Genomic DNA, 23,108 nt, shown 5'->3' with positions numbered 1-23,108 from the left:
TCGCACCTGATGATGACAGAAACTTTTTCCATATCTTGCCGTACTGTTTCGTTGTAACCGGCTTCCTACTTTGTAACAAAGTTGAGATTAACCCCGGAGAGAACCCTCTGCTTTCTAATAGTTTCCTTTCAAGAGCCAAGCTGTCAAGTGCAAGTTCTTGACTTGCGGATGATGGACTGGGCCCTGTGACAATAGATCTTGGAGGTCTGGTAATACCCAAGGGTCGGATATTGACATCTTCCTCATCCAGGAGAACCAAGGTCTCTTCGGCCAGAACGGGGCAATTAAGATTACCAGCGCCCCGTCCTCCCGAATCTTCCTCAGCACTGCCGGAATCAGGATAAGAGGAGGGAAGGCATAGACCAGTTGGTGACCCCAAGACATCAGAAATGCGTCCACTACTACTGGGTTCCCCAGGGGAGATAGGGAGCAAAAGGAGACTACTTTTTTGTTTAGGTGGCTCGCAAAGAGATCTATTTTGGGAACACCCCATTTTTCTGTGATCTGGGTAAATATCGCCTGATTTAGTTCCCATTCCCCCTGTTTTAGGCTGGACCGACTGAGAAAGTCTGCTCTGTAATTGTCTACTCCCTTTATGTGCAGGCTTGTTAGGGATAGGAGGTTGCTCTCGGCTATTTGTAGGATTGACTTGGTCACTTCCATTAGATTTTTGGAACGGGTGCCCCCTTGGTGATTTAGGTATGATACCACCACCCGGTTGTCCGACATCACTCTTACATGGTGAGAGTGAAGGACCCCCAAGAATTCCTGAAGGGCAAATTTGACCGCAAGAAGTTCCTTCATATTGGAGGATTTGTTTGCTAGTGACAGAGACCAGATGCCCTGGGCTACCAGATCGCCCAGATGAGCCCCCCACCCTGAGGGGCTTGCGTCCGTAGTCAGGACTTTCGAGATCTGAATTACCCATGGGACTCCCTGGGAAAGATTTTCCTGCGATGTCCACCATGTCAGAGAGTGACTGGAGCGAGGAGATAGAGTTAACCGCCCATCTAAATGCCCCCCTAGATGGATTTGCTCTGACAATATCTGCCATTGGAGATCTCTTGAATGTATTTGGGCCCACTGGACCGCGGGGATGCAAGAGGTCATGGAGCCTAAGAGGGACATACCCTGACGGAGTGTTATGGAGGGGAGAGATTGAATTCTCGATACTAAACTTTTTAGTTTCTGTATTTTGTTCTCCGGGAGCAGACGTTCCATTTTTCTGGAATCTAGGGTGAGACCTAGGTACTCCTGGACCTGAGAAGGCATTAGTCTGGATTTTTCAATGTTTATTAGCCAACCCAATTCCTTTAAGGAGTGTATCACTATTGCCAGTTGATTCTCGCTATGTTGCGGGGAGGAGCCTATCACCAAGAAATCGTCCAGATATGGTACGATCAAGGTATTTTCTTCCCTGAGGTGAGCCATTACCTCCGCGATCAGTTTTGTGAAAACCCTCGGGGCTATGGCTAGACCAAATGGTAGAGCTGAGAACTGGAAGTGACTTAGGACTCCCTTGATGTGAACTGCCATCCTGAGGAATCTCTGGTGATCCTTGTGTATTGGGACGTGATAATATGCGTCCTTCAGGTCTAGGACCGCCATGAAGCATTGGGGAAACAGCATTTTGATAGATGACTATCGTTTCCATCTTGAATGCTTGAACCTCTAGATAATCGTTTAGGTTTTTCAGGTTTATAATGGTCCTGAAGGAACCATCTGGTTTCTTCCTCAGGAATAGAGGGGAATAGTACCCTTGCCCTCTTTCTTGTGGGGGAACCTCCAGGAGTACTCCCTTCTTTACTAACCCGATGACTTCATTTTCTAGTGCCAACTGTTCTTCTGCCGAAGATCTTGTAGATGTTATCGTAAAAGAGGGACGAGGGTATCTTTTGAATGTTAACCTCAGTCCTGATTCTATGATGTTCAGTATCCATTGACTGGAGGTAATCCTTTCCCAGGCTGGGAGAAAGAGAGATAGTCTCCCTCCCACCTGGGGCGAACCTTCATTGTGAAGGTTTCTTGCCATCGTTGGGATTTTTGTTGAAGATGAATCCCTTATTTTTGTTCCTCTTATCCTCCCATTTTCCCTTGCCTCTCCCCGGGTTCTTACGGAAAAACCTCTTGTTCCGAAAGGGCTTCCTATAAGAGGTGAGACCCAGAGAGGGAAAGGACTTCTTGATGTCCCCTGCTTTTTCTAGGATGTCGTCTAAGGTAGAACCGAACAAAAATTCTCCTTCGCAGGGGATGGTACACAATTTTGTTTTTGTTTGCAAGTCGCCTGGCCAGTTCTTAAGCCAGAGGGCGCGCCTGGCCGCATTAGCAAACACTGCTGACCTGGCGGCTAATCTGATGGAGTCGGCCGAGGCATCAGCCAGAAAAGCCGCAGCCCCCCTCATTACTGGTAAGGTGTTCAGTATCGAGTCCCGGGAAGTTTTCCCTTTCAATTGACCCTCTAGTTGATTCAACCAAATCATTAGGGAGCGGGATGTACATGCAGCTGCTACTGCTGGTTTTAGGCCTCCTCCCGCTGCCTCCCAAGAGCCTTTGAGGAAGGCGTCCGCCTTCTTGTCCATAGGGTCTTTTAGGACCCCCATATCCTCGAACGGGAGAGCAAATTTTTTTTGAAGCGTTAGCTATTGCTACATCTAACTTGGGGGCTTTCTCCCAAAAGGAGCAGGATTCATCCTCGAAGGGGTATTTCCTTTTTGGAGTTAGAAGGGCCTTTTTCATGGGTTTTTTCCATTCTTTTTTAATTAAAGCCGCTATTGCGTCATTAAGCGGAAAAGCCCTTCTCTTTTTTTGTTCTAGACCCCCAAACATGATGTCTTGCACCGATTTTTTAGGGTGGGAGTCTACTAACCCCATAGTACTTCTCACTGCTTTTATGAGGCCATCGGTGTCCTCTAGCGGGAAACAATTGTGTCCCCCCGAGGAAGAAGTGGATGATGAAGATGAGGAGGAGTTAGAGGATACTGAACTCGCACTATCACTGTCAGATTTTGAGACCGGAGACGGGGACCTGTGTCTGGTCTTTCTCCGTTTTTTCCCCACTTTTTAGGGATCTAAAGGTGTCCTCCACTTGCTCCTTAATCAGGGTTTTTAGATCGGCTGCAAACCCGGGAAGACTCTCGGATACGGTCTGCTGTATGCAAGTATTACATAGTCTCTTCTCCCAGGTGGGTGGAAGATCTTCTCTACAGATGGCACAGATTTTATGCTTGGATTTACCTAAGCTTTTCCTCCCCTAAAAGAGACAAATAATAAACTTACTGTCTCTGACTTTCACGAAGATCACTTACCACCTCCAGGACCCATAAATACCAGTTGGGGTTTCTCTGCCTCTGGTTTTTTCCCCGACGCCGTACTGGACTCCTTACTGTGTTGGGACCTTTGGCGTTCTTTGCTGGTGTCCTTTCTGCTGTCGCCTTTTTTGCTGCTGCTGCGGCGATGCTATAGGTGGAGGTGATTCTGGCAAGGGTGATGCCGGGTCGCTCATACTGCTGCTGGTCTGCGGTCGCTGCCTTAACGCGTGCTGCGGCGACTAGTAGCTCTTGAGGCTCCTGCCGATAATATTGCAGAGCCACTGGGAGGTTGTAGCTTCTCCCATTTAAAGCTTTCCCACCGCTCTTTTTTTTTTCTTCCCGCGCCTGCGCAGTAGCTCCCAGCCGTCAGCGAGGAGAGCCGAACGCCGGCGCCTGCGCAGACGAGCTTCTACGGCGCCTGCGCATATCATTCTAGGCGCCCGAGCGGCACACACCGCTGGCGCCTGCGCGGAAGCTCGCGAGACCAGCGCAATCCCGGGCATGCGCCGTGCTTTCAAGATGGCGCCCGGGAGTGCAGATATGGCGCTTCTGACCGGAGCCCCCGGTCCTATGCAGTCCCTAACGCGCGGCTCTGCACGCCGGATGGCGGTGCAGTGTGCAGACTGACGCTTCTTGGGGAGGGCCGCGCCGCACCTTCCGCAACCACAGAGGAACCCCCCCTGGATGTTGCCGCTGCTGCATCTTACCTGGGGAGGTGACCGCGAACTCCTTGTCACCTACCCCGCACACCCTAGAGGCCCACTAGCCCCCAGCGGTGGCGCTTCGGGTCACCACCCCAGCCGAGGCAGAGGGACCCCAGCTGCCTGAGTCGGACTGGTTGGCCCCGGAATTCCAACGTCGATCTGGTGAGTCCGTAGGTCTCCCATCAAGGACAGGAAACCAACTGATGCAGGAGAGTGGTACCGCCTTTTTATCCGTAGGTTTCCTGTCCTTGGTGGGCGGATCCCCTCTCTCTCCGTGGTGCCGTCATGGGCGACAGAGAAAATTAGCATAAAAAAGCAGCCAAAAAACACTGCAAAAACGTTTAGTGTGGACATAGCTTTAGAATAGTGTTTTAAAATGTATTTTATTTTTATTTTTTAATTAAAAAGCTTTGATGAAACCAACAAAAGGCATATTTTTTAGTAACACTTAAGAGTCTATTCAACCCTAGAAGTCAAAGGGCAAGATACAAACACCAAAACCTACCTGTTGCTTAAGTACTCACCTCCTTTTCTGGATACAAGAGGTCAAAGAGCTTCATAACTGGTAAAAAGTCAGCTAGAGCATTTTTCTGTATGCTTCCGGAGATAAACTGAAGAAGCACCCACATGAGGTGATCCCTTCCTTTTATGAGACCTCGACCCGCAAGCTGTAATAAATGTGCCACGTGTTACTGATCAGCATCTGAACATATGTGATGAATATTGCCTTAAAAGTGCTGTCAGGTGAAAACAAGATAACACTTATCCACAGGATAGGTGACCACTAGCTGACCGGTGGGTGTCCGAACACTGGTACAGATCAAGGATTTTTGTTTATCCCAGTTACAAAATAGAGTGGCCCAACTGCAGCTCCATTCATTCTTTTGATCAGTGCAGACCATAATGGTCGGACTCCCACTGATCAACAAGTTATCACCTACAGTACAGACCAAAAGTTTGGACACACTATCTCATTTAAAGAAATTTCTGTATTTTCATGACTATGAAAATTGTACATTCACACTGAAGGCATCAAAACTATGAATTAACACATGTGGAATTATATACTTACCAGTAACAAGAAAGTGTGAAACAACTGAAATTATGTCATATTCTAGGTTCTTCAAAGCAGCCACCTTTTGCTTTGATGATTGCTTTGCACACTCTTGGCATTCTCTTGATGAGCTTCAAGAGGTAGTCACCGGGAATGATTTTCACTTCACAGGTGTGCCCTGTCAGGTTTAATAAGGCAATTTCTTGCCTTATAAATGGTGTTGGGACCATCAGTTGTGTTGTGCAGAAGTCTGGTGGATACACAGCTGATAGTCCTACTGAATAGTCTGTTAGAATTTGTATTATGGCAAGAAAAAAGCAGCTAAGTAAAGAAAAATGAGTGACCATCATTACTTTAAGAAATGAATGTCAGTCAGTCTGAAAAATTGGGCAAACTTTGAAAGTGTCCCCAAGTGCAGTTGCAAAAACCATCAAGCGCTACAAAAACTGGCTCACATGAAGACCGCTCCAGGAAAAGAAGACCAAGAGTCACCTCTGCTTCTGAGGATAAGTTTATCTCAATCATTAGTTTCAGAAATCGCAGGTTAACAGCAGCTCAGATTAGAGACCAGGTTAATGCCACACATAGTTCTTGCAGCAGACACATCTCTACAACAACTGTTAAGAGGAGACTTTGTGCAGCAGGCCTTCATGGTAAAAAAGCTGCTAGGAAAAATCTGCTAAGGACGGGCAACAAGCAGAAGAGACTTGTTTGGGCTAAAGAACACAAGGAATGAACATCAGACCAAAGCACAGATTTCCACTGGTCTAAGGAGTCCAAATTTGAGATCTTTGGTTCCAACCACCGTGTCTTTGTGTGACGCAGAAAAGGTGAACGAATGGACTCTACATGCCTGGTTCCCACCGTGAAGCATGGAGGAGGTGTGATGGTGTGGGGGTGCTTTGCTGGTGACACTGTTGGGGATTTATTCAAAATTGAAGGCATACTGAACCAGCATAACTATCACAGCATCTTGCAGGGCTTTTTCAGTTGTTTCACACTTTTTTTTTGTTAAGTATATAATTCCACATGTGTTAATTCATAGTTTTGATGCCTTCAGTGTGAATGTACAATTTTCATAGTCATGAAAATACAGAAAAATCTTTAAATGAGAAGGTGTGTCCAAACTTTTGGTCTGTACTGTATACTGTGAATAAGTACTAAGTCATAAGTCATAAGTAATTAACGGTTTTGGCCAGACAATGCAATTAACTCCTCAATGACCTTTTGACTGTTAAACACAAAATAAAATGGCCCATATCTTTGGGCTTCTTTAAAGAGCCTTATTCCAAAAAGCCATAAAACATTTTATAAGAATAAGTGCTACACATGACTCTGAAGGCCTACATACAACAGCAGGCGTACAAGTTCAGATAGGTTCGAGGTTCCAATGGCTGTAATCTTAGGAATGTTAAAGTCTCCAACCATGAGACTGGAAAACATGGTAGTTCAATCAAAGAGGTCAACGTAAAATCATGCTAGTGTCAATTTTGACTTTGTGAATTTAAACAAAAAATTTTAACTACTCGGATCAGAGGTTCCTTCGGTCATTATTAAGCAGCCAAACAATGGCTTCTCAACTTATTTTACAGAGATGGAAAACACAGAATGGTATAATTAGGTGTTCTTAATGACTGCAGTAATGAGACATACCGACAGTCATTTACCTGAGCCATTCAGCTTATTAATTGGCTACAGTGTGGATGACGTGGCGTCAGCTATGCTGACCACAACAGACATGGGTAGTAGTAAGGGATGTCAGTGATGAACCTGGGGAGGGTACATAGAGGGACAGTTTTTTTTTTCCCTTTTAAAATAAATTGTACTGGGGAACATGGGTTTTCCAGAATCATAAAACCCCTTTACATCATTAAAAGAAGTTTTCTTATTTTATGGAAGCTAGATACAGATTCCTTATGGTAGACTCCAACTTTCTGTAAAACAATGACAGTCATCTGACCATTTTTCTCAGGAGCAAGACCAGGGATAATCATATCAGATGCCTGTGATGAAAATGTTCGACACTTATCACAGCAGAGGTTCCCACGATTATACTGTACATATGAGCCAACAGTGAACCTTCAAAGACCTTAACCTGAAATATGTAAAAAATACAATTGTTGGGTACCGTTCAATACCTTTTGGTGGAGAGATAAGACCATATGTGGAAAACTTGCAAACTGAAAGAGCACAAAGAAAATCAGCTGGCTGGAAAGATGTTGCCACAACAATTGACTTGTTCCACCATCGTCAAATTTATCCTCCGTCTCAGATCGCTCCATGGCATAGACAACCAGATCAACCAGCTGGTCCTCCAGCACAGGACATCTCTGCTTGTGCTGAAAATAGAAAATCAGTATTCCAAAAGTCCTATGCGCCAAGATCTAGTTATTAGCACAAAATAGAAGGTGGCCAAACCAGGCCAAAATAAATAAACAAACAGCATGGAATGGAAGACCATAAAAAAGCGAACGAAAGCAGAGTCCATGTGACAGGAGAACATCATTTATTGCATAGTCTGACCCTAGAAAAGAGGCCACAATCAAAATTAGCCATCTAGGTGAATTAGACAACGATAGTCATTCATATATAGAGAGGACTTAACATTGCACATGATGGATACAATACAAAATATTCCTAATTCCCATCTAGAGTGCTCCTGTCAATGGCGCTCAGCTTCCATCTGGTTTATTACATAGAGAAGATGAAAAGAAGCGGAATACTAAACAAAGAATTGCAGCGTCCCTTTCTGCAGGCAAAATCAAACGTATATATTTTTCTAGTAAAAATATATACACAGGGTCAACAGGAGTACATAGAATATAGAAAGGCTGTTACTTGTACATATGTCAAGACCAATTGTCCATTTCATGAGGTTATTTACCATGTATTAGGATATAGGTATATCCAACAGTGACTTTTTGCCATTAAAAAAGATAAAGGAAAGTGGCTACCAAGTTAAAGTATGTACAAATCAGATCACCCTTACTTGCTCTTTGCCAGCAGAGAAACAAATTAGAAAGATGCAAGACTAACAACGATCTGGCAAGACATGCCGTGACAAAGTGTAACATGTAGTCTCGCGAGCCAGAGAGCATCATAGGACAGGCTCACCTTGTAAATGGGGAAGCCAGATGTAAGGCAGCAATATCCAGTCTGTGGCTCTGAAGCCTATGGCAGCTCCTTACCTTATTACCGCAATAAGGCTGGGGTTATAAGGCAACGTTGAGCAAGCGCCAAAGATCACAATGCTGCTTCTAACGATGGACAATGCCTCAATGTGTACAGCACACAAAGTAACGGTGGCCAAATATTCTAATGTGCTTGATATGGGGCCACAGTTCATAAGTCGTACGCGCTTTGTAAAAATATTGTCTTCTAAAAAGGATCTCTAGTGCAAACAGATCCCCTTTATCATTTACATCTAGATAAGTTTTGAACAACAGGATTTTTGGTTGCTTACCGTAAAATCTGTTTCTCAGAGCCTTCATTGGGGGGACACAGGAACCATGGGTGTATGCTGCTGCCACTAGGAGGCTGACACAATGCAAATAAAAAAGTTAGCTCCTCCTCTGCAGAGTACACCCCACCGACAGGAAGCAGGATATTCAGTTAGTGAGAAAGCAGTAGGAGAAGCAACGTGTAAACGAGAAAGAATAATATTATAATAATAATCTTCATTTATACAGCGCCAACAAACCTAAGCAGTGCTTTACAGCTTAACAGTTTCAAACACTCAAAGAGCGTTCAAAGAACACAAATGTTAACAGTGTAACAATAAATAAAGCTGTTCAACTTGGGAGGGTGCTGTGTCCCCCAATGAAGGCTCTGAGAAACAGATTTTACGGTAAGCAACCAAAAATCCTGTTTTCTCTATCGCCTCTCATTGGGGGACACAGGAACCATGGGACGTCCCAAAGCAGTCCCTGGGGTGGGAACAGCAGAAAAACTCCTTGCCTAGGCGGGCAACTGCCGAAGCGCAGGTATGGAGCTTATAACCCTTGGCAAAAGAGTGAACGGAACACCAGGGTGCCACCTAGCAAAGTTGTAGGGCGGATGCCCCATGGTGTACCACCCAGGAGGCGCCCACTGCCCGGGGCAGAGTGAGTCTTAATACCAGGAGGGGTCACTCTGTTCTTGACCCGGAGAGCCTCCAGAATGGCAGGTCTGATCCAGAGAACAGTTGTAACCTTGGAGGCCGGCAGGCCTCTTGGCGTACCGTCTGGAAAGATAAAAAGACAGTCCGTCTTCCTAAAGAAGGCGGTCCTAGACAAATAGATTCTCACCGCCCTGACCAGGACTAGCCTGTTCAGCGAACGCCCCAGAGAATCGAACGGAGCAGGACAAAGGTGGGAAGGACGATCTTATTCAAGTAAAAGGAGGACACCACCCTGGGAAGAAAAGGAGACGAAGGCCGTAAAACTACCCTATCCTGGTAAAAAAAAACAAGAAATGGGGCGACAGGAGAAAGCCACCAACTCCGAGACGCATGGAGATGGCCACCAGAAATGCCACTTTGCAGGACAGAACAAAACAGTGAGGCTCATGGGGAGGCTCAAGGGGAAAAATCCACTGAGCCTCCAGAACAAGATTGAGGTCCCAGGGATCCACGGGAGTGTGGTAGGGGGGAGCCGCATGCGCCACTTGAAGAAAAGTTCTGATCTGAGAACGGGCCGGAAATAAATCTTCGTACCGTGATAGCCAGTAGCTAAGGACCTCTGAAAGGGACTTCAGAAAAAGGATGGAAAGGGCTGCTATCTGACCCTTCAGAGAATTAAGGCAAGGCCAGCATCAAGTCCCGCCTAGAGAAAACGGCCAAAAAGGAAGGTTTCAACAGCAAAACTGTTAACTTGAGCCACCAAGAACTCTGCGGCAGATGGGTCCCCGGTACAGAAGATCTGAACTGACTGGAGGCCTCCAGTGGGAGTCCGCAAGTAGATGGACGATCTCAGCGAACCAGAACCTTCTGGGCCAATCTGGCGCAGTCAAAATGACCGGCACCCCCTCCGCATTGATCTTCAACAGCCTGGAAGTACAAATTGCGACCCAGGAATGGTCAAAGTATCGGTATCCACAACAAGAGGATCGCGGACTTGGAAACAAACGGTGGAACCTTCCTAAGCAGTTGGGCCGCCAGGAGATCCGTGTCCGGAGTTCCTCATCAAGGCAGATTTGAAGGAAGACCACCTGAAGCAGGTCCTGTCCTGCCGTAAGACCCTCGCGGCCGAGAAAACACTGCGGCCTAGCTGTCCACGCCGGGGATATGCACTGCGAAAAGTGCCGAAACCGTCACCTCTGCCCAGAGGAGGATCTTGGATACCTCCGCCATTGCCAAGAGACTGATTCCCTCCCTGGCGATTGACGTACGCCACAGCCGAAGAATTGGACGTCTGGATTCTGACTGGCCGACCTCTGAGAAGCCTTTCCCAGAGACTCAGGGATAGAGGAAAACCCCTATCTCAAGGGTGTCGATCGGCGGAGAGGACTCTTGCTCCGACCAACGCCGTTCAATGACGGATGGCGAGAAACGCACCCCAGCCGGGAAGGCTGGTGACCGTCGTCACCACATGCCTTGGGGAGGACCGGCATGGGGAAAGAGAGGGGACGACAGCCACCAGTTGAGAAGCTATTAGAATCGGATGGAAAGTCGGATTGGAGAATCCATGGACAGCACAGACGTGTCCCACTGAGGAAGGATGGCCTGCTGAAGTGGTCTCAAGTGGAACAGCGCAAAAGAGAACGCTTACGGAGCTGTCACCATGCCTCACAGGACCGTCGTAGCTGAACGGAAGGGAGGCAGCCGAGGGCCCTGCAGAGAGCGAACTCCGTATGGAGAATTGCCTGCTTCTCGAGAAGAAAAACCCCCGGTGGTGCCGAACATGCCTAAGAGGATAAGACGCTGACTCGGAACAAGAAGAGACTTTGTTCTGCTGTCCAGCCACCAGAAACGGGACAGGGAGTTGAGGACGATGGTCAGACTCTCCTGGGCCTGAGAGAGGGGCAGAGGCTTGATGAGGATGACTTCAAGGTATGGAATGAGCACTAGGCCCCTGATCCTCAAGGAAAATCAGGGCATGGAGCAAGGCATCTTGGATATCCATGGAGCACTGGAATTCCTGTGGATCCATGGAAGCCAGGACTGAACAGAGGAACGTCATCCGGAAATGCCGCATGCGGAACCTTCTGTTCACTAACTTCAGAGACAGAATGGGTCGAACTGCGCCGCTCTTCTTCGGCACTGCAAGCAGGTTTGAATAGAAACCTGTGAAGCGTACCTGCTGTGGGACGGAAACAATAACCTCCGAACAAGAAGGAAGGTAATGGACGCAAAGAAACCTGAGATCAGAGGAGGATTTTTAGAGGGTGGGATTCATAGAAGCGATTCAGGGCTGCGAAGCGAACCCCATCTTGTATCCAGAGGATATCACCTCCCTGATCTAAGCGTCCTCCACCGAAGCCAGCCAAACATCCCTGAAAAAGGCAGGAGATTCCCGCCCAAACTGGAAGAAACGCTGGGCCGTTAGCACTGGTTATGCCGAGAAAGATCTGCCAGGTCTAGCCCTGGTGGACCAACCATGGGAGTTGCAGGAACGCCGGGAAGGGATAGGCTTAAAAGGAAGCCTTTTTTTTTTTCCTCTCCTTTCCTTTCTAGCCAGACGAGATCGCAGTCTGTGTTAGCTAGAGGAATCTTCAGACGCCGCAAAACAGCGAAAGGACAAACGGAACTCGTGCCTCCCGTGGCATCATTAATAATTTATTCCAGCATGTAGCCAAAGAGACAGGCCCCAGTAAAGACAAGTCCGCCTGCTGTGTATAGAGAGGAATATTCAGTCGCCACCATATTGCTGGATGCGTGAGCTGCACAAGCCGCGCCTCTAGGGAGGCAGATGCCAAATATTTCCCTGCATAGGAAATCTGGTCCGTCAGGTCGGCTAGCTCCCCCGGAGGAGCTCCAGCCGGGGTACTCTTACAAGACTGTTTGGTCCATCTATCTATGGTCCTTGAGACCCAGGTAGAGGCAATGGCCGAGGCACAAAGTGAAAGCAGCCGTTTCAAAGGCGGATTTATCCAGCGGTTCTATAATTGTATCATTGGAACCCATGCCAAGTTGGTAGACAGTCTGGGAACTGACGAGTCCAGAATTGCCCGCTTCCTGCCGAGGAATCAGTCCAGTTAGCGATGAGCTCAGGAGAGAAGGAATACAGGATGGCGAGAGGCTTCCCTGTCTGAAAGCATCTGGTATGGCTCGCATTTTCCCCTGGCAAGTACCACCACAAATTCAGTGTGTGGGGTGAAGGCCTTGGAAGGTGGTTTGACCGTCTAAACGAAAACCGCCTATTCTGCGGGTTCCGTAGAGGTATCCATGATGCTTAGGGACAAGGTTATCCAAGTCTGAAGCTTCTTCTGCAAACAAGACCGAGGAAGCATGTCTCTCTCTCGAGAGAGAGAGGAGGATCAGGAAGAGGGATCTCACCGGTCCAGGCCGGAGGGCAAGATGGAGTGGGAAAGAAAGGAGTCAGACGTCCATGGGGCTGATGGTGGACGTCCTGGGCTCCTCCAACCGACAGGCTCTGGAGGGCGAGTGGGTGGGGAATGGAGCTGGGACCGAACCTCTAAGCACGCTTGTGTGCTAGGATCATGGTCCTGCTGCCGGACCTATGAGGATACTGGGTGGCAGTACATGCCGTACTCATAGTCCATAATGTGGGATTACAGGTGTGACTGTTCACCCTGTATCCCTCCTTTCTCTGTATCTCTTGTGGCCTGAGTTGAACAAGGCTGGATGGTGAATCCTGTGACCCACTAGCAATTGCGGTCAGGCACGGACACCAAGGACGTGACATCCTGGTGGGGTTCGCCCCAGACTGAGACAGAAGGAAAACCCACCCAGGGATAGGGGTCTCGGTCTCACCCGGGGTAGGGACTCCTGGATCAGAGAGTTGCTGCAGCTGACTAGAGGAAGCAGGAGGACGGGAACGCTCTCCTTATCGGATTAGGCCTGGGAGCTGACCCACTAAATGATTCCCAAAGGTTAGGGGAACAGGAGAGGGGAGTAATAGACTGCATAGCAGGGCTACTCACAGTTTAGTCCTGTAGACTGCTCCCGGCTGTAGCTGCGACCGGCATCATGGCACAGGTCCAGGGCACCAGCGATGAGACGGCAACCTAAGGAGGATGCAGGGGACTCCGCTGGAGAAAGCGTGTGCTGGGGGAAAAAGGACCTGGCTGCAGTCTGGATGAACCACAGATGGTGACCGCTGAAAGGGGGGACTGGAACGTGTGCCCTGCTGCGACGTGGCGCCAAGCAGCGGCGTAGAAGTCATGGGCCCCGGAGCACCAAGATGGCGCCGGTGGGCAGGGAGTAAGGAGATTGTCGGGCGGGAGAAAGCCCGCCCGATGAAAGCGGAAGTGGACGGAGCGCGGCACCGGAAGTAGGCCCGGGCAGAAGCCGGGGCCTAAATTACAGGCCAGCGACCGCCGGAGGAGAGAGCTGCGGCGCCGGAGCAGTGCGCCACAGATAGAAAAATGGCGCGGCAGCCTGCCAAGGCTGTCACGCTGGAAAAGGAAGTGCGGCCCCCTTAAAACCGCGGCACCGGAGCAGCGTGCCGCAGAAAGAATGGCAGGACAGCCTGTCAGGGCTGTCGCGCTGGGGAAGGAAGTGCGGCCCCATTAAAACCGCGGCGCCGGAGCAGCGCGCCGCAGGAGGCACAACAGCCTGTCAGGGCTGTCTCACTGGAGAGTGGTGCGGCGAAGGAAGCAGCGCGGCAGCCTGTAAAGGCCCCGCGCCAGAATAGAAGGCAGAGGGGCTGCAGATGCCGCATGGGAACAGTAATCCCGGGCCGTGCTGCGCGATCTGGGTGCAAGCGACGACCAGGTAATCTGGGAGCCCCTAGCAAGGCCCCCCTTGAAAGATTTTGGGATCACCTCAACTTCCCACGCCGATACTAACCTGAAGAGGAATGAGACGTCCGAGCTGATGGACGTCCTCGTCTCCTCCAACCGACAGGCTCTGGTGGGCGAGTGGGTGGGAGACGGAGCCAGGACCGGACTTCTGAGCACGCTTGTGTGCTAGGATCTTGGTCCTGCTGAGGGATCTATGAGGATACGGGGTGGCAGTACACGCCGTACTCATAGTCCGTATTGTGGGACTGCAGGTGTGACTGTTCACCCTGTATCCCTCCGGAACCTGAAAAGAAACGACGCACACTGAGGTAGATAAGGGTCTAATGAAAGACCCGTGTCCACCTCCTACTGACACTAAGCTAAACTGAATATCCTGCTTCCTGTCGGTGGGGTGTACACTGCAGAGGAGGAGCTAACTTTTTTTATTTGCATAGTGTCAGCCTCCTAGTGGCAGCAGCATACACCCATGGTTCCTGTGTCCCCCAATGAGAGGCGATAGAGAAACAATTTTATCTGTTTAAGGAAGAATATATGCTCTATATATAAAAAAAAGTCTTACAATCCAACACCATTTTGCTCACTAATATCTTCATTGACGAAAACTTATGTGAAATTTTACATGGTTGATCCAAGCCAAGTGATGAAATATGGGTCTCATTCGTTTCCATTAGTTTGATTATTAAAATTACCCCTCAATTCCAGCAAATTGTGTCTTAGGAGAGGAAGAGGACTAGAACTCTAGTACCACTTATTGGAAGTAGGAATCCTAACAGTCAATGTCGACTCTTTAACGAGCCTTGTCACATGACTTAGGATAATAGCCAAACCCAAATCTCAATTTGCAGACACTGTTTCGGGGTACTGCCCATCGTCAGTGCAAAGTGGAGATCTGGTTTGGCTGAGTGAGGCGTTTGACCGGGATCCAAGAAGTATAATTTCTTCTTGCGGAGAGTGACATGATAAGCATGTCGAGGTGAGGAGACTTAAAGCCGAAACACAGCATCTGCAAATTGAGATTCTGGTTTGGCTATAATACTAAGTCATGTGACAAGGCTCGTTAAAGGGTCGACATTGACTGTTAGGATTGCTACTTCTAATAGGTGGCACTAAAGTTCTAGTCCTCTTCCTCTCTGAAGAGACAATTTGCATATTTCCCAGAGGAGCATTGCGGCTTCAAGTCTCCTCACCACCTCGACATGCTTACGTCACTCTCCACAAGGAGAAACGATACTTCTTGGATCTCAATTCCAGCAAGAAACTGTTCTACTGTATTAAACATATCTACACTACCAAGATAACCAATGGCTTTTCTCCTTAAAGGGGTTGACCAGCACGCAACTGCATGTATGCAAATCACATACTTACGGTCATGCTCCCAGGGCCGGAAAATCCCTACAGCAAGCCGGACAACCCCTTTAAGGTTATCAATATCAGCTGGTAGGGGTTCAACACCCCCCAACCCCACTGATCGGTCATTACCAGCTCGGCTTAAATGTAAAGGAAGAACGGAGCGGAACATGACAGTTCAGTAGCCCGCTTGTTGCTAGCTCCCAGCTAGTGCAGATTACCTTCTATTGATTTTAATAAAAGCTGATCTGCAGTACTTGGCAGCAGCCACAAAACAATATACAGAGCTGCAGTCTTCGGTTCACCTTTTTCAGCCGGCCACTGATGGAAGCGATTACAGCTGATCGGTGGGGTTACCAGATGTTTTATAAATATTAGTCCTTCAAGAAGACTTGAATATGTGATCCTTTGAGGAGTGTAGTGTGTTATCTATATAATCAAATAGTGAAGTGCATTACCCAGCCTGTCAGCCTTATAACTGACAAGAAGCCTAGAAGATTGTACCTTTTAAGCTTTGAACTATGGCAGACCTGGATGTCAATATTTGGCCTCTGGCTGAGAGAGAAAACATCAGTTCCATGGGACCATGCTGCGGGAAGCCAATGGAGTAAAAGTGTGATTTCCCTCTGTCAAACTACTTATATTCTGTGATTGCTATTGACTACAGCATAAAAGGCTAACGTAACCTCTGGAGAGTGCCGACAGCTACCACTCCACAAGTCTATATCAATGCTAGTAGTGAGGAACATGTGTGGTTAACCTCTTTGCACAAAATAAACATACGTCCACACTATTTTCACATTTGTGAGAGGGTGGTCTGAGGACCTGAACCCACTCCATAAGTAATAGACAAAAGGTGTGTAACACAGGCGCTATCTGTCTCTAACAGTAGCAGCTGGAACTAAGCACTAATCATTGCTGATTACCATCTAGTCGCTACTCTTAACTTGCATCATCAGCCCCATGTGACATGATCGGATTGCTCTATATAACACGTGATCATTCAAAGATTCAAGTCCCTTAATGAAAATCTGTCACCACATTTGACCTATCTAAACTATATGGGCATACAGAGGTTATAGACTGCCGAGAACAGTCCTCCCTGTGTTTCTCATATCAGCTGTGTTGCTGAGACCTCATCTTCTAACATATTATATCAGTGACCTCTTCCAGGCTCCGGGGCGGATAGTGCCTGGAGATAACTCTGCCCCCAGAGATTATTTTAAATATAAGGGGGAGTGACCAATGTGATGTATAATGGTTACCAGTGTGATATGTAATGGCCGCTCTCTGCTTTACTGATAACTGACATCTGCAGGTTCTTCTCAGTTCCAGCTTCCATCTCACAAGCTGACAGGGTTGCAATATTGCTGCAATACAGCATAGATGAGAGAGAAGCAAAAAAAATGTGTTTGCGAGACAAATTTCATTTCTCCTATTCGGTGTCGCTTACTTGCCTCACACTGGTAACTCTCCTTCATGTAAAATAAGTTCTGGAGGCAGAGTTATCTCCAGGCAACATCTGCCCTGGAGTCAGGAAGAGGTCACTTATATAAAGTGATAATAGGATTGTTTTCAGCAGTTTATAGCCTGTATGGCCATACTAATAGGTTAAATGTGGTGACAAATTCCCTTTAAAAAAAAAAAAAAAAGATTGAAGAAAAAAAAAAACAACAACACAGTGTTGTATGGACCACAAGTTGGTAAGAATATACCATCTTGCCATGAAAAAAAATGAAACAGTGAGCTCAAAATCAGATTAAAAATAACTTTACAGTTCTCAGAAAAAGACAGAAAAGTAAAATAATCCAGTCCTTAAGGAGTTAAGGAAAATGAAACATTTTGACAAGCGCCTTTAACTTTGTGTGCATTACATCTATAAATCAGTACACCTTATGATGATTACAGATCTCTTTTGGAAAAGCGCACCAAAAAAAAAAAAAAAAAAAAAACACTCGAAAAATATTCTCAGCATAGAATAAACATAGCTAGCTGTTATCCAGTAGCTCACACCTACAAATTATGTAAGTGTGGTCACAATTTATTGGAGGATGCAGCATACACAAACCTCATATGATAGCCTTACAATATAAGGAATCTGTATAATGAACTATTGTTTAAATCAGGTTTTTATGCTACATTTGTTAAAAAAAAAAAAAAAAAAAAAAAAGTTGGCTGGGTTTAATTTTCCTCTTCACATGATATTTGATATTGTTAATAATAATGTATTATTATTATTATTATTATTATTATTGCCTCTGGGGCTACTTTATTTAGCCTCCTGCTTTTTTATTATTACTTTCAGGAAGGGTTTAACCCCTTTCTGACCTCGGACGGGATAGTACGTCCGAGGTCAGTAGCCCCGCTTTGATGCGGGCTCCGGCGGTGAGCCCGCACCAAAGCCGGGACAAGTCAGCTGTTTTGAACAGCTGACATGTGCCCGTAATAGGCGTGAGCAGAATCTCTTAACTAGTTAAATGCCGCTGTCAAACGCAGACAGCGGCATTTAACTACCGCATCCGGCCGGGCACCCGGAAATGACGTCATCGCCGACCCCCGTCACATGATCGGAGGTCGGCGATGCTTCTCCATTGTAACCATAGAGGTCCTTGAGACCTCTATGGTTACTGATCGCCGGTAGCTGTGAGCGCCACCCTGTGGTCGGCGCTCACAGCACACCTGCAATTCTGCTACATAGCAGCGAACAGCAGATCGCTGCTATGTAGCAGAGGCGATCGTGCTGTGCCTGCTTCTAGCCTCCCATGGAGGCTATTGAAGCATGGCAAAAGTTAAAAAAAAAAAAGTTAAAAAAAATGTGGAAAAAAAAAAAAATATAAAAGTTTAAATCACCCCCCTTTCGCCCCAAATCAAAATAAATCAATAATAAAAAAAAAAAAAAATCAAATCTACACATTTGGCAACGCCGCGCTCAGAATCGCCCGATCAATTAAAATTGCCACCCCCCCCCCCCCCCCGATATAACCTGAAAGATAAGAAAAACAAGTCAAATTATACTCACCCGGGGGCGGTCCCGCTGCGGTCCAGTCCGATGGGCGTTGAAGTCCGGCTCCTGCGCAGGCGCACTCTCTGACCTTTCCCGGTGCCTGCGCACTGCAGTACTTTGCCTCAACAGGGAAGATAAAGTACGCCTGCGCCGGAGCCACGATAGGAAGCAGAGGACGTCATCACATGAAGATGGGAGGTGCCGGACCACCCCTGGGTGAGTATAATCTAACTTGTTTTTCTTACCTTTCAGGTTACATCAGGGGCTTAACAGCATTACAGAATGTTGTAGATAAGCCCCTGATGGCGGTGGCCGTAGCTTATAGGGCCAAAATTAGGTGACATATTCCCTTTAAAAGGGCGATCGCTTGCCTTTAAGCAGGCTTCTTGTTATCAAAGGCAAGATTACAAGGATAGGTTCTTTCTTTATACAGAGATAACACAGGCTCCACCAACCACAACACGCAATGTTAAAGCTGACCCTACTACCCTCTCAAAAACCCAAAATATAGGGTCAGTCTGTTCATTGCTGCTAACGTACATTTAGATTTCCGGAAACAGGATGTTAAAGTCTAAAAAGCCCCAGTGGCCAGCGTGAGAATTGCAAGATTTGATATCTAATTTTTGAGATTGTGATGTGGAAAAATACAAAATTGTTTACACTTAGAACATTTCCTATGGTTTAAGTCAGGGTTTTGTGACGATAACACAACCCTTCCAACTGCCATTGAATATGTGGCCAGCTGCAGTTAAAGTTGCTAAAAACATTAAAAAGCATTAAAAACGGTAAAACAATCTGTGGTAGTAAAAGCATAAAGTCGCAAAGCAACATGTTAACACAATTAGTGAAGAACATGTCAAGGAGAATTGATTAATGATTTCTGAATAGACGACTATTGGAGACTGCTTGTGACCCCTTGGACGACAAAACGAAGGAAAAAAAAGTATAATCCAAGACAAACAAATTCACAACAAAACACTACAAATGTAATGTTATCTAACATGCAAGAACTAGAGTACAGGGCTTGAAATTAATTAAATTTGCACTTGAGGACATATTTCTAGGTTTCATTTGTGATACATCATAAATACCGACTGTAGATTGGATTGTACAACTACTGCCTCCATAAGTCTATAACTTTAATAATTCAAAATGCACATCAGTGAAATATACATAAAAAAATAAAAGTGATGGGCATGAAAGGTTTGCTAACTACATACAAGCAGACAGATCGATGGTAACATCAGAATACAGTCAATGGTTCTTGCACGCCATGGGTACCTTACCAAATACTACTGACATGGCGGATCATTGTGATGACCAGGTACCGTATTTTTCGGACTATAAGACACACCTTTTTCCCCCGTCGTATAGTCAAAATATACTTACAAGTAGTGTGGTGGAGGCAGGAGTCGGGCAACTCTGCGGCGGTCCCGGTCCGACGTTGCAGGGCGATGATCATATTCTCTTACCAGGCTGATGCGGCAGGCTCGGCAGTGCTCTGTGTTGTGGGTAGGTGCAGAGTGCAGAGATCTCAATCTGAGCTTGCGCTGCCCCCGGCGGCCATTTTCCCAGAGGCCACCGCCACTTCATCGCAGCAATGGATGTGCAGGGGGCCCTCCGGGTTTTCACAAAATGCAGGCATAGCCCCCCTGCACTACAGAACACAGCTGACCCAGCCTGGGATGGGATTTCCCGGATTCCACCACATCACAGCAATGGATGAGCAGGGGCATCCGGGCTTCAACAAAATGCAGATGCAGCCCCAGAACCGCCGAACCTGCCACACCAGTCTGGGATGGGAGTCTTATCACCGGACCACCGAACACCTCCTGCAACCATGCCCCACCAGCGCTGCCGATCCCCCCCGGTAAGCTGAATGCAGACTGTAAGACGGACCCCCATTTGACTCATTTTTTCCCCCCCATTTTCCTTCTGAAAATTTGGGGTGTGTCTTATGGTCCAAAAAATACGGTAAATAATGAGTTCTAGATTACTGAAGTCCTAGAGACTCTTCATATTACAGCCAGCTCTAAATACCGCTGATTGAAATAAGCAGAAATGACAGTTTTACATAGAATACAGAGAAAGTGACAAATCTAAGCTCCGCAGCAAAATTGCAGGTAGGCCTCATTCAGATGTCCATAATGTTTGGGCATTTTGGGCATCTGTATTACGAACGAAAGCAATGGCTTGACTGCTGATCTGAAATAATGGCATCAGAGTACCCTCCTTTAAAGAGGACCTTTCACCAGTCTGAACATGTTAGACTGGCCATATCATGAAACAGAGGCTTCAGGGAGGAATAAAACAGTCTTTACTCATCCATTTCTCTTCTCTGGTGCTGTAGTATTAGATTGCAAAGTTTACATTCTAGTTTATGCTAACACAAAGGGAGCATTGTGTGTAGGTAGGGTTCATTCACAAGTCAGGTTTTCTTTTTTTTTTTTTTTAATTTAAATAGATTTTTATTAACGATAAACAGAAAAAGAGAAAACATCATTCTCTCATCCACATTTCAATATGTTACATACATCTTTTCTTAATTTAAGAATCCCCAACATACCCACAACAACCCCCCCCCCCCCCACAGGACAGCTCATCCCAAGTCTAAACTCCCCTGAGGCCACCAGTGCCTCAAGTAGTTCTCACCTATCAGAAGCCTATAGTACCCAACTTCTATTAAGGTACCTTCACACATAACGATATTGTTAACGATATCGTTGCTATTTGTGACGTAGCAACGATATCGTTAATGAAATCGTTCTGTGTGACAGCGACCAACGATCAGGCCCCTGCTGGGAGATCGTTGGTCGCTGAATAAAGTCCAGAACTTTATTTCGTCGCTGGACTCCTGCTGACATTGCTGGATCGGCGTGTGTGACACCGATCCAGCGATGTCTTCACTGGTAACCAGGGTAAACATCGGGTAACTAAGCGCAGGGCCGCGCTTAGTAACCCGATGTTTACCCTGGTTACCATGCTAAAAGTAAAAAAAACCAAACACTAGATACTTACCTACCGCTGTCTGTCCTCCAGCGCTGTGCTCTGCACTCCTCCTGTACTGGCTGTGAGCCGGAAAGCAGAGCGGTGACGTCACCGCTCTGCTTTCCGGCTCACAGACAGTACAGGAGGAGAGCAGAGAAGCAGAGCGCAGCGATGGAGGACAAACAAGTATCTAGTGTTTGTTTTTTTTACAAGTAAGTATCTAGTGTTTGTTTTTTTTACTTTTAGCATGGTAACCAGGGTAAACATCGGGTTACTAAGCACGGCCCTGCGCTTAGTTACCCGATGTTTACCCTGGTTACCGGCATCGTTGGTCGCTGGAGAGCTGTCTGTGTGACAGCTCTCCAGCGACCAAATAGCGACGCTGCAGCGATCCGGATCGTTGTCGGTATCGCTGCAGCGTCGCTTAATGTGAAGGGGCCTTTACTCCTCATCCCAATTCAAGCCATGGAGACCACATTTTATTAACCCCTTAGTGACCGAGCCAAATTTTTGAAATCTGACCAGTGTCACTTTATGTGGTAATAACTCTGCAACGCTTCAACAAATCCCAGTGATTTTGAGATTGTTTTTTCGTGACACATTATACTTTATGATAATGGTAAATTTAGTTCAACATTTTTTGTGTTTATTTATAAAAAATATTAAAAATTTGAGAAAAATGTTAAAAAATTAGCAATTTTCTAAATTTGAATGATTATCCCTTTAATCCAGATAGTCATACAACAGCAAACTATTAATAAATAACATTTCCCACATGTCTGCTTTACATCAGCACCATTTGTAAAATGTTATTTTATTTTGTTAGCATTTTAGGAGGTTTAAAAATGTAGCAGCAATTTTTCATTTTTTCAAAGAAATTTACCACATTTATTTTTTTAGGGACTTATCCATGTTTGAAGTGACTTTAGGGGTCCCATATATTGGGAAACCCCCAAACGTGATACCATTTTAAAAACAGCACCCCTAAACATATTGAAATCTGCTGTCAGGTAGTTTATTAACCCTTCAGGTGCTTTACAGGAATTAATGCAAAGTGGTATGACAGAAATGAAAATGTGGATTTTTACCACCTAAATGTTGCTAACTTCTAAACAGATTACTACAGCAGTCAGACTCTAAGGCCGCTATTTGGTCACGAATTGCCATCGCAAACATCAGGACAACAAAATCATGATCTGAGGGCACCAATTGGGATAAAGAAGAAGCCCCCACACTCTGTTAACCATTTATAATGATGTAGTCACTATTGACAGCAGCATCTAAGGGGTTAAACAGATTTAGAAGGTGCAAATACTGATCGTGGCTGATACAGCAAGTTGTCAGCTATAGTGTACAACCAACAGATGCTGGATTATCATCTGTATGGGGAGGCTATTCTCTTATATCTCAGGTCAGTTAAAAGACGTATTGGCGGTCATTAAGGGGTTAAACATCTCTATTTTCCCCCGTCTCTTGTAAACACCTTTTTCCAGCTTTAGACCATGTTGTACATATTGAAGAAATTCCCTCCTCGCAGGTGGTTCTGCCTTTATCCAGTTCCGCGCTATCACTTTCCGAGCCATATACAGTAACCTAGCGATTGCAATCTTCCAGGTGTTGTCCACTCCTATTTCATCCACGTATCCCAACAAGCATATTATCGGATCTCTCAGGACTCTACATTTATACGCTCCCTCCACCCGACTCAAAACTACCACCCAAAAAGCGGCCAATCTAGGACACGTCCACATCATATGATAAATTCCTGCATTCTCACACCCACACCTCGGACACTCAGA

At 46.4% G+C, this 23,108-nt stretch overlaps 1 protein-coding gene across 2 annotated transcripts in view; it reads right to left on the bottom strand.

Annotated features, from left to right (window-relative positions):
- Positions 1-23,108, bottom strand: part of MED23 (mediator complex subunit 23) — a 211,329-nt gene that overhangs the window by 124,661 nt on the left and 63,560 nt on the right. For both annotated transcript variants that reach the window (XM_069726015.1, XM_069726014.1), the window contains 2 exons: positions 7,205-7,405; positions 4,537-4,680 (listed from right to left, as the gene is read on the bottom strand). In XM_069726015.1, coding sequence (XP_069582116.1) covers positions 4,537-4,680; positions 7,205-7,405 — 345 coding nt within the window. The remainder of the gene's footprint in view (positions 1-4,536; positions 4,681-7,204; positions 7,406-23,108) is intronic.

This window comes from Ranitomeya imitator, chromosome 5, assembly GCF_032444005.1.
Source record: "Ranitomeya imitator isolate aRanImi1 chromosome 5, aRanImi1.pri, whole genome shotgun sequence".
Classification (NCBI taxonomy): Eukaryota; Metazoa; Chordata; class Amphibia; order Anura; family Dendrobatidae; genus Ranitomeya; species Ranitomeya imitator.
Note: the sequence above shows the minus strand (reverse complement) of the source record. Positions and strands in the feature narration are given on the sequence as shown.